Here is a 12,425-nt window from a genome sequence, read left to right as displayed (position 1 = left end):
TTAAGACTAGGAGAAAAATAAGAATGTATTCATTGAATAATTTGATTTGAATACTATAAAGACTCCTTAAGGAAAATTTGAGTTATTAGTATGATTTTTTCCTTACATCAGCCAAATAAAACCCACAACTACTATTCAGGAAAGGTATGCATAATGTTTTAGAGGTGAAGCGAGCTAAATGTAATTGTCATATATCTTAGGGGAGGTTTGTGAAATTATCCCTCAAAACAAGGAGAAGGTTTGTTGATACGAGATCTCGCAACATTTAAGATAGAAGTTTATGTGGCATAAAAGATATTAAAAAGGTAATAATTTGTGAAAGAGCATCACACTGGGAATGCTTTTGTAAAGAAGGTTACTTTGGAAATAAACTATGTTATTCTGCACGACTTCGCGTTTTGGATGAGCTACTTTTGGCAAGCAAACACAAGGTTCTGCAACATTATGACAGGAAACTTTAGATAATAGTGCATATATGTTCTCCAAGAATAGTAATTTGAATTTATGTTGTTATATACGTCGTGAACTCAAAATTAATTTTGACGAGGCTGTCAACTCAACTAAAAGTTTGGGGAGGTTGTGAATGCACATCGATACTTTGGGACGTTGGACCCTTGTGAAGTGTTAGCTTATGCCTTGTTTGAAAAGGGATTTTCTATCAAAAAATCTCTACGTTTTTCGTGAATAAATTTTTTAATTATCTTTTTACCTCACATATATCAATTTGTCACAGTATATATATATTTTTTACAAAAACTCCCAAAAATTGCAATCCAAGATAATGATTAGACTGATGAATAATTTAAATATTCCTCGAGCATTTTAAGAGTCTGAGTTATATTGTTATGTTTTGGCTTTGATGCTGTTAGTCTCTCTCTCTCTCTCTCTCTCTCTCTCTCTCTCTCTCTCTATATATATATATATATAATATGTATGTATCTATGTATGTATAAGTTGTCACACACACACATATAAGTTGTTAATATAATTATCCATTTTCTCTCTCCTAAATGGTATGCTTAATTGAAGAGAATTAAAGAGTTATTTGGATATTTGAATTTTACTCATATTCATATCCAACTCTTCTCTAATCAAAATTTCTCATAATTTTGCTCTCTTCCAACAACTTAATTATTTAGTAAATTGAATTGTTTTTTGTTATGGTTCTCCTCTCTCTTCTAGCAAACTATATCTTTATTTATAAATCCACTTAGTTGATTTAATGCATATGTATTATTTTATGTAGTGTTATTTTAATTGTTACTTAATTAATGTCTCTTTATTATTTAGTGTTATTTTAATTGTTACTTAATTAATGTCTCTTTATTATTATTTTTTTTAGTAGAAATTTGAATCTCTAGATTTTTTGTGAAGCTTTCAAGATGTACATCATTTTTTTTTTGTTTTTTTAATCCAATAGTGAATTTTATTATTAATCCAAAACAACAAGCTGTCCCTTCACAGAATAAATCCCAGGAGGACCATCCACCGTACCACCCTGAAAAAGGTAGGCTAGCCTATTATAAGGGAAGGAAAACCAATACTATCCAACCTAAACGCCCCTCGAGCCATCGTCGGAAGATCAGCAATCTGGAAATAGCTCCTGTCGCAGCCTTCATCACAACCCACCTTAGAAAGGCAATCCGCCACCTGATTGCCTTCCCGGAGGCAATGGGATACACTAGCTGTGACGCCCCGAAAAAAAAAAAATGAGTTTGAGAACCCGGAAATTTTCTAAATTTCTAGGGTTTATTTTATTTAATCGCCCGCCTTTTCTACATTTTCTTGATTAGAAAAATTCTCTAGATAAAGTTTATGAGCAAAGATAGTTTTAAAATGATTTTTCTAGTATCGGTTAGTTTTTGAGAAATTAAGAGCGTATTTTGAACGTGGGACCCGCAAATGCGGTAAATGCATTATATTTTTGACAACTTGTTGGAATTTTGTATTAAGTGATATTATTTTACAAAGTGTTAAGATATTTGTATTGGAGAGACAAAAAGATAAGTTTTAAACCGAAAGGTGACAAGTGTCACCATAAAATTAAGTCTTGGATTTTGACTACACTATTCCCTACTTTACCAAATAAATCAAAAAATTGCCAAAAATCATCCTTATTTCTAAAGCTTCATAGCCGGCTCTCTCTCAAAGGAAAAGAAAGAAAAGCTATCAATTTCTTCCTTCTATTTCTTGCTCAATCTTCAAATCCAACCAATAAAACTCCAAATCATTCCATAAAATCTCTTTGCTAAGTGGTTTTGAGGTGATTGGTGAAGTTATTTGGAAACTTATGGTGCTAAGTGGTCACTTTTCTTTGGTTCCAAGGTGAGTAACTAGGGAATGCTTCCTTTGGTCTTGCTAATGTCAAAGTAATGAGTTGTGTTGATTAAATGTGTGATTGGGTGAAAGATATCTTGATTTTGGTTGAATTGGCGAAGTTTTATAATTATTGGGGATTTTTCTGTTTTAACATGAACATGGTTGTGTGGTTATATATGATGATTGGAAATGATGTTTAAGGACTCTATGAGGTGGAAAAAGTGGTCAATTGCAATCAATTTCTGTTTTGGAAGAAATTTCAGAAAATTAGGTTTTGTGAAGGAACATTCTGCCCGAATTTTTAGCTCCTAGTTAGAGGCCGAATTGGCCTTGTCTTAAAACATAAAAGTTGTAGGGAATGACATTTTAGAGGTGCCTACAAAATTTCAGGTCAATCGGAGTAGTGTAGAATGAGAAAAGTGGAAATTACTATTGCTGTTCTGGTTTTACCCGAATGTAAGAATTGCGCCTGTAATTGGTTGTTTTGGATGGAATTGCTTCCGAATTGGTTGTTGAGGCCTTCTGATGAAATTTAGCCCTGTTTCTTAGCTTTCAGCTGGTTTTGGAATTTCTGGATTTGGACTTGGATAGCCTGATTTATGATGTTTCCGCTAGAATGCGATCTGTGAATCTGTTTTTCCGGTTCTGGTGTAGTTTCTTGCATTTTGACCTGGTTACACTCGAAACTGGGTTGAGTGACCTTCTGTAATATTGTAGCCCTGTCTCTTAGCTTCGAAACGGTGGGTCTTGAACCTTCATCCGACAATCGTAGCGCCTTTGGTACCATTACCGCAAAATGACGTCAAAACTGTTTTTCTGGTTTTGAGCTTAACTTTCATTTCCGGACTTGTACTAGTACTACTTGGAGCTTGCTGAATGACTATTGGATGAACTTGTTGTTGTGTGTGTACCTTTGGGACTGGCTGAGGAAATAATGAAGCCATGATGGCTGGAAAAGTTAGCAAATTCAGGGGAAGTGCTGTCCGAACTTTGAAGGGACTTGTTTGCATTGAGTTTGTGATCTAAGACTTGGATTTGAGCAAGGCAATGATATATGATGGATGGTTTCTGAGCCATGGAGGTGAGTGACCACAAACTATTTCTGAAGTTATTTATGAACCGTTTCCTGCATTATTTACTTTTGAGCTGTTTCCAAAGTTACTTTTGTACCTTTTTCTTGCATTATTTACCTTTAAACTGTTTCCAAAGTTACTTTTGAACTGTTTTCTTGCATATCATGCGTGCTTGCATGTGAGTGTTCCTTATTTGCTATATTTTCTTGACTTCATGACTTGTATTATTGATTGATAACGTGTTAAGTGCTTTGAATGATTTCCAAAACGAGCTTTCTAGGCGAGTGTGTACTTTATCGCACTCGACCTAAATAACTGTGCAATTTTCAAGGATTTAATTATTGAAATGCTAGTTGCGCATGAATATAAGCCGTTTGGCTGAATTGGCCACTGCCCTTTGTTACCGATCGACTCGAGCCAGAAGCGGACTCGGTCGGGCGATATGGTGACCCTGGGTGAATTTGGTATACTCGAGTATTACCTTGTAGTTTGGCTACGTCCGGATGGGTGGAGTCCGGCCAATGGTCGGATGGGTGGAGTCCGGTCAACGTCCGGAAAAGGGGATGAACGAGGGATTCTACTTACAAAAAATGTATTTTCAAACGATTGGAGGAATAAGGGGAAATGTCAGGGGAACGAACGAACAAACGAATAGCTCCATGTGAGCCCGTATCCTTTTAATGAATGTTACTATCGCTTTCCATTGTAAATGTTTCTTGAATTATTGATACTCCATTTTAATGTATTGTAAATGTTGTAATTGTTTCTGGACTTATCATTTGATTTATGACATCATTGATTTATGACATCATTGAAATGAACTATTGTGAAACCGATTTGATTACTGATTTTAATGGTTACTCGCTGAGCTTCTAGCTCACCCCAAAAATATTTTATTCCCCTCCACAGGGCTCGTGGCGAAGGAAGGCTTGTTGTGATTTTATTGTTGTGGAATTCCTCTTGTATAAGAATTGGGATCATGGATCAGAGTGGCGCAGTGGAAGCGTGGACGCTTCGCTTTTGATATGTAATTCTTGGAGAATTTGATGTAAAATTTGAGACTTATATTGTAATTTGTTTGAGGTCTGTAGTGTAGTGAGTGAGTCCCGGCGAGAGTTGGGCAGGTGACCCGCCGAACCCTCTGGTTCGCCTTAGGGGGAGGTGGGGTCGTCACACTAGCAAAGTGGGTCGAGAGTTGGAGGAGGCGACGCACTTCGGGATCAATACTCCATGGGTGCCGAATTGCATGCTTCAATATCTGATCCAAGATCTCTTTATTATTTAGTGTTATTTTAATTGTTACTTAATATTTGTTCATAGAGAAAATATATTTTTGTATATTTGGTATTTAGTCAAAACAAAAAAATGTATATGTGTGCGCGCACACGCGCATATATATATATGTGTGTGTGTGTGGGTGTGTGTGTGTTTAGTCATATAAAAATTTAATAATTAATTTAAAGAATATCTATCAATCTTTTTGTAAACCTTGCATATCTTAAGAATAATATTATATCAAAGTATACATATGTATAAAAGTGATCAAAGATTAATATGGTATTTGAGCACTTAGGTGTATTCATTTTCTAAAATAAATATTCGTAAGTATGTAAGAATATATTTTTATTTTTTCTTAAATTATTCATGCTTCCACAAATTCACAGCTAATACTGATATTATAAACAAACTACGCTAATGCATAGGTTTAAATACTTGTTGAGGTTGAACAAGTTATGCTAGCAAAATTTTTAGGTAAGATAAGTGTGGTATTCACCAATTGTGGTATCTATTTATTTGTCTTATTTTATTTAGTAAAGTATTGATAATTGTTGAACTTTGTCAATTATTTAAATTTGTCTAGGTCACACAAAAATCTTCTAGAATTTGTACACATCAATTGTTTCTAAAACAAAATCTCTTTCAAATTAAAATTTTTTAAAATTACGTAGACACGGTTCACAATGGTTTTATTAGCTCAGCCATTATTTTTTAAAAATATTTTTAGACATATAGGATGATTAAATTTGATTAGTTCAGTTCTTGTGCAAGGTCACAAAGAAGTTGCTAAAAGTTTAAAGTTTGCCCCCAACCAAAAAAGTCAAGTTATTGTACTAGTAACGAGATATTTTATTGATTTATGTTAATAGTATAAGTTTATATCAGTAGAATTAATTGAGTAGTTGTTTAGTTATGTTATATCTCTGGACATGCGATCCCGCTGAAAAATTTCTTCTATCATGTAAATCATTAGGGATTTTAGTTATATAATTCCGGTGATAAAGAAAGAAACGGCAAATTCAAAATTCTTTTGGGTAATGTGTGCTTATACTATAACTTGCTTGAACAGAAATTATGGCAGGTGGAGCTGCTGTGGAGACTTGTTGCTTTTGGTACGTGATTTAACATTTTTGCATATAGGCTAAGTCGACAAGAAAGATGAACAAGTGCTAGGTAATCTTCATAAATATTTTCAGTTAGTCTTTTGATTTATTGTTAAAATGATTTGAACTCTTATCGAACATTGTGGGTTTGTTTTAAGTACTATATTTACTTATTCTATTAGCTGATGGGCTCATGATATTTGATTTTTGTTGGACAAGTATTCAATATTTTCAGATGGGATATTAATATGAGAATTATTCTTTTAATCATGCTTTAGCATTCTCAAGTACTAGAGCACCTGGTGTTTCTAATGGATTTAAGCTTGGGGTTAGAGCAAATGTGCAATATCTAGCCTATAAAGCTAAGGGCATAACATGCTTCTATGCTATAATACCGATTTTCTCGAATATTTTACCCCTCTTCGTCTTTCCATGGTATAGTAAAAATTATGCCTGTATATATAGTTCGTGTATTCATATGCTACACCAATTTACGATTCTGAAATCCTTTGCAATATCATTGGAATGCGTACTAAAATTATCCTCAATTAGACTTCGTTTAAGCATTGCAATCTCATTGAAATGCGGACTGAAAATATCCTTAAGACTTCATTTAAGCATGACCCTGCATGAAAATGACGGAAAGAAGTGGTGTTGGGCCATACATGTTAATTATTTTCTGAGCAACTGCTCAAAAATTGATCTTGTAGCTCTTGATTTAATAACTATTTGCGGCACAATTTCCATATTTATACTTAAAATCCATGTTCAAAGAAACAATTAAGACAAAAATATACATTACTGGTAAGTAATGCAAACTCCATGCCTAGCTCCTGGCGTTTTCCCACCGAGAAGGATAATATCTCTACAAATTTCACCATTTCTTTTTCGCTCATTCTACCTGCTCAGCGAGTAGAAATCTAGGCATTTTCCTCGCAACGTGATGGGGTTGCAGAAGCGGTTCTCTTTTCCCTTTTGTGGGAAATGAGGGAAAAAAAAGATTGGGAACTTTTTCTAAATATTAGATTTGTCAAATAAGTTTTGGTAATTTTCAGCAACATTTGACAATTTTTGGGTGAAGTGAATAGTAGGCAATTCCGTCCTCCCAAATTAAACGAAATTTATAATACCTACTTAGAAGTTTTCCTTGATCCTTTGCCCTTATCCCAATTTTCCCAAAGAAATCAATTCTTGTTTTAACATCTGGCTGTTAATTGGAAAGTAAGTGCCTAATTCCTTCAAACCATACAAGAGAGCAATATTTGAGCTGATACCGAGTTTGCATCTAACAGTACAACTTCCTAATTTGAAAGGTCTACATCTAGCTGCCAAGAAGTCCAACTTTCAAACTTCAGTGGCTAGCAGAACCCTTAATTTGTTGAAAACACTGATAAACAGAAGCAGTTTATAAAAGCTTTGACAACTTAATCTAAATCCAAATAAACATGGTGATTAATCCCTAAACGAAACTTCCAATCCTCGTCAATATGTAGGCCAGTAATTATCCAAATCAGGGCAATGTTCCATGGTCACAAACCTGTTGCTCATTGCATTTGCATTGATCTCTGCCGCCCCGTAGCCACTGTCATTTGCCATGACACCATTAGTGATCATGGAAGAAGTAACATCTTGTTGATTCATAGCTGAAGGAACTGGTGGTGCTGCTCGCAATATTGGCTGCGTCGAGGCTGCTCCACCAAGATTTAAGTTCAGCCCTGATATTGTAAAGCAACCTCCTCCACCAGCTACCGCCGCATAATTCATTTGAGCCGGAATTTGCAAGTTCATGCTACTTGATCCACCTCTAAAAACCCTGGAAAGTTCCTGCACTTCTGCATGGCTCATATAGTTCCTTCCCATAGGGATTTGAAAAGCATCAGCTTGCATCATTTGTGATGAAAGAGCACCAGGGCCAATTTCAAGATTGTAAGGATTGACTGCCCTCGAATGGTTTGATGGGTACTTTTTCCCTCCTGCACTCTTCTGGAAGACACGGCAGACCACCCATTCGTCCTGCTGATGAATAAAACTGCACATTTTAGAACCTACCTTTTGAGCGACACATTTTATCGAAAGCAATAGTCGGTCCTTCAATTTACGCCTATTAATAATGTAAAAATCATGATGTTATTTCATCTAATATTCTGAGTGCTCGATTTTGTTGAAGATGGAAAATGATTTAGGCCCAATAAGGACCTCTCTGTCATATACATCAACTCCAGTGAACTTGAAATAAATGTGAAATGCAGCAACTTTGTGACTTTTCTGCTCATAAATAACATGATTAATGGACAGAAAGGACGTGAAAACGATGATATTGAATTTAAATTTTAATAATTTCACTTAGAACGATCACTTTAATCTAATATTTATTCACACCATAAGTCACAACGTGTATCAATCTGTTCCCTGATGTTATATTAGGGTTCCTTTTTCTTTTCTCTTTTGAGATTATACCTGTAGCTTCTCCTGACAAGATCATCAACCCTAATTTGAACAATTGCACTAGATAAAGCAGTAGCAATACAACATCTCACATTTGATATTCCTGAAATTTAGATGATTTTAGTCACAGTAGAAGAAACAACATTATTTTGTGATAAAATCTACTAAACTAGGGAGAAAAAATACTAAACTAGGAAATAAAAGTTTTGCGATAAATGGTCACAAGATGATTAGCAACTTCCTCAGGAAGGTTCGAAATAGCTTATCGTCCTAATTGATGCTATTGTTCTCATGAATGATATCATCAGATTGTTGTACGACCCAAAAACAATAACAGTAGGAAATTTTTTTTAAAAATAAATAAACATGCATCATCGTGTAGGTAACTACATGTCTCAGTAAGATTGTACTTTATGCTAGATATCGAAGTTAAATGCTAAAAATGGAGACGCACGAGCTATACTCTAGGTTAGCAAGACCTTTATAAGATGTGTTAGGTAAAGAAGAATATGAAGGAAAAATGCTTATTCACCTACTAAGATTACCTGTCTTCTGCCCTTCACACGAAATGACCACTCTTAAATGTAAATGTTTTTCATTTCTCGATTTAACATATTTTCCCTTTATATTGTTGCAGGTTAGTTATGAAGTAAATGTTCATCTTAGACGTCCTTGTTCCAACTATTCATCCAAGAAAATTGTTCTTCTTTTCCTGAGCCAAGCAAGAAAAATGTTCTTTCAGCGAGAAAGATCTAACTGACATATATTGATCTTTGAAGTTGAATGAACTTTGATTCATTCTTGTTCCTTCACATATTTTGCTTAGGATCTTAATTCTGTCCCATCGGACCCCCTTTCTGATATATCTGCATCGCATATGAATTAATTTATTTTTCAACAATATCTCGCAAATGTTATTGGGGTTCTCAGGAAAAAAAAAAAAGGCAAATGCCTAGAACAAAAGATTCTCAGAAAAAGTTAATGCACAGAAACTCAAACTAGTACTGAAATGATAAAATTAACTAAAACATAATACTTGAAAATCTCCAAAATTCGGTAAACTATTTTGGATGGCAACAATAAATAGGTTGGCATTCTAGCACAAAATTCTTAACTGTTTCTTTCAGAATATTTTAGGTTTCTGTATTGTCGTTCACTTCGGACAAGGTCTAAAGTAAAAACACTTACTCAAAGCTCTCAAGGCAATTCTGATTTTGTATCATAGTCCTTCAACAAAAAATTTTGAGATTTTATATTCTGCAAGTTTCTTTTGGTTCTCATTTTCAAGTATAAAAAAAAGGAAGAAAGACAGCAAAAAATAAAAAGGAAGTGACCCTTAAAAATCCTTTTATGATTTCTTCTAATACTCACACTTTTCAAGAACTGTGAGGTGCTGGAATGTATCATCAGAGCAGAGAAAACAAAACTGCAAGACATGTCAAAGTCTTCATTTTTAATAAAAGTGTATATTCCCTTTTTTTTCTTTTTTGTCGAGAAGTTACGTATGAGAAGCAAAAAAAATAAAAAAAAGAAATTCATAGATAATTTTTTTTTTGGGGGTTAGACAATCATAGATCATGCTGTACCTTGGCTGTCCGATATGAGGATTTTGCATGAATACGATATTCATGCATGACCCAATTGGTTTTTTCCCCTCTGGGAGCTCTGCCTCTGTAGAAAACCAATGTCTTCTTCATCCCAACTAATTCTGAGGTGACACTGTTGTAGATCTCCTTGTCTTTTCCTGTGGTCTTCCAGTATCCCGTGTTTGTGGCTCGGTTGGTTCTCACTCCAGTAGGATATTTCCGATCTCGGAGGCTGAAGAAGTACCATTCTTTTTCTCCCATTTTTGCCTTTCCTATTTTCCAATAAAAGGTATATGAAGCAACATAAACATTTGTTAACGGTTTTAGATAAGAAATTTTCAAGGTTGTTGTGAAAATCAGCATAGTATAAAACTAACAAGTTAAGAATAGATTGTGAACAATCAAGCATAAACATTTCTATTTTGAAAAAACCATGAAATATGATGCTTTGCTATTAGGTTTTCCTACCTATATTATGACCTAGGTTAGATAGAGTCTGTGTGACTCGGACCATTTCTGGATTTATGCTTCATACTTGTGCATGGTAGAAACCTCTTTTAAGATTCTGATTTTGTCAGGGATCCTTTCTCCTGATTGTTGGAGTTGTAAAAACTATGCTACTTAGCTAGATCTAAGGTTACACGTACCTGGAAGATCCCATGGTTCACATTTGTTGAGATCAACATCAGCAATAGCTCTTCCTGTAAAAGCAGAATCTGAGATCTTGTTTATGAGGTAGTATGTTATGAGCTCCTCATCTGTAGGATGAAATCGGAACCCTGGTGGCAGTGTCTCCTCCTTCAATTCTCCTTCCATTTCTAGTTATTGCCTTATTTGAGCTACTTAATTAATTAAGGTCCTTCTCAACTACTTTGCCCAAACCCTCAAGAATCTGACTTGATGAAAGAAAAGAGTAAAAACCTGAACAACTGGCTAGAATGAGCAAAACTTTCTGCCTTGTTATTCGACTAATACATGGCTAACAGAACAAGGGATTGCTAACTTTAATTGTTCTATAAGTATTGAACAGTTTCTCTTTACGTGAAGAAGATGGATATTTCCGAGGTAAAAATCCCTACATCATTTTGGATTTCGGACTATATCAAACTAACAAGGAAGGATAAGAGATGGAGTTTTGCAACAGAGGTCAAGGGTTTTCTTGCTTGATACCATCAAGAAAGTGGTCTTTTTATATTAGTGGTCTGAGAAGAAAGAGTGTGTTGAAGAAGCTCTCACCTAATATGGGTCTTAAGTTACACGGTACTTGACCTGCATACCGCATTTTATTTCTATATAGAAAAGTCATAGGAAAACTTAATTGCATTTTTGACAGTTAATAGCTGCGAAATGGAATTTGAACACAAGCAAATAAGTTGTTGGGTAAATTGATTGTATTGACGTATTTAATTTTGAGTCAACAACCTACAATCAGTACAACATTTTTTCTTCTCGTTTTTAAATCTTAGAAAGTCGTATTATCAACACAGAATGGGGCTCAAAAATTAATGTCGATTGTGTTAGTTAGTCTTGTGTAAGTTTAACTCCAGACATCGTGCTAGATTGTTACACATTCAGTAGACGATAGTTTTTTTTTTTTTTGGAGCTGTATACGATATTGTTAGTAGCGTATAACAAATTATTAGGCTTAAATCATTCAGATTAATTCCACCAATGCAAGCCAAATAGGCTGTGTTCACGAGCATGTGAGATGCATTTCTAAATATCTTTATTAATCTCTCTCTGGCCGTCAAATACATTATAATGGTTCGCAAAAAACTATGCAAGACATCGATTGAACATATTTTTTTAATCATCTCACGCTGTTAGTCAATTATATAATAATGGTTTTAAAACAAATTTGGATAACATGGAAACAGCACGAAACGGAAACTGCAACAATGAAATTCATCTCATATTTTAGGTATTTCTACCTGTAAATTTTAGTTGCTTTTATGAAAATTTAAAATTTAAAATAATACAAGTAAACATTAAGAGAATTTTATATATATTTGTAACTTTCGAAATTATAGCATTTGTCATGCTATTAGAATTCAAATTTTGTATTTGGTCATTTTTTTCTGTTCTCTTGTGGCTGTTTGAAAGCTTGATCAAAGAAGGGTTATCTTTGCATTTATTTGTACCTGTCCAAAAAAAATAAGGCAGGGTGGCTTAATCGTGAATTTGGTGAATTAAAAGCAAACAAAGATTCACTTTTACACGGCCACAAAGTCTAGCTTGGTAAATAAACTGTTTCACCTCATATTTACACGTTCCAAGTTCAAGTCTCGAAGGGAATTGGTGGATTACTTGACAAAACCAAGATATTACCTATAAATCAATCTAAAACAGAAGAAAAATCAGAAATTGAGTTTACCCTACGTCTAAACTAGAGCATCAGTACAGGTGATCAGGAAATTGGTGTTGATACCATGGATGCCAGAGGGGGGGCCTTCCTGCCATTGTCATGTAATAGTTAAGAGAAAAATCTAATTTCCTCACTACTCTTAGTATGTACATCTCTATAGATATCGACTTAATCAACATACAGCATGATATAAATGACTGGCGTATGGGTGCAAAAGCCATAGGAAATTGGATAAACCTTTCTGCTTCTACAAGGT

General features: G+C 34.5%; 1 protein-coding gene across 2 annotated transcripts; it reads right to left on the bottom strand.

Annotated features, from left to right (window-relative positions):
* Window positions 1-6,983: 6,983 nt before the first annotated feature.
* LOC113738664 (NAC domain-containing protein 92-like) lies at window positions 6,984-10,951 on the bottom strand. Of its 2 annotated transcripts, none has more exons than XM_027265906.2 (3): window positions 10,452-10,951; window positions 9,805-10,076; window positions 6,984-7,789 (listed from the first exon to the last, which is right to left on the bottom strand). In XM_027265906.2, exons 1-3 carry the CDS (start codon window positions 10,618-10,620, stop codon window positions 7,256-7,258), a joined length of 975 nt encoding a protein of 324 aa, XP_027121707.1. In that variant the 5' UTR covers window positions 10,621-10,951; the 3' UTR covers window positions 6,984-7,255. The 2 variants fall into 2 exon arrangements, with proteins under 2 accessions (XP_027121707.1, XP_027121708.1); XM_027265907.2 differs by having other exon boundaries at window positions 6,984-7,786.
* Between the last annotated feature and the right edge of the window lie 1,474 nt (window positions 10,952-12,425).

This window comes from Coffea arabica, chromosome 8c (genome assembly GCF_036785885.1).
Source record: "Coffea arabica cultivar ET-39 chromosome 8c, Coffea Arabica ET-39 HiFi, whole genome shotgun sequence".
Taxonomy (NCBI): Eukaryota; Viridiplantae; Streptophyta; class Magnoliopsida; order Gentianales; family Rubiaceae; genus Coffea; species Coffea arabica.
The sequence above is the reverse complement of the archived record's forward strand: the minus strand, read 5'-3'. Positions and strand labels throughout refer to the sequence as shown.

What these genes read in the sequence shown, in the direction of transcription:
- LOC113738664 (XM_027265906.2), bottom strand. Translation starts at nt 10,620, where the DNA reads ATGGAAGGAGAATTGAAGGAGGAGACACTGCCACCAGGGTTCCGATTT. An exon ending in TGAACCATGGGATCTTCCAG is followed by an intron (nt 10,077 to 10,451) that starts GTACGTGTAACC and finishes ATTGGAAAATAG; the next exon opens with GAAAGGCAAAAATGGGAGAA. An exon ending in CCTCATATCGGACAGCCAAG is followed by an intron (nt 7,790 to 9,804) that starts GTACAGCATGAT and finishes TTTATTCATCAG; the next exon opens with CAGGACGAATGGGTGGTCTG.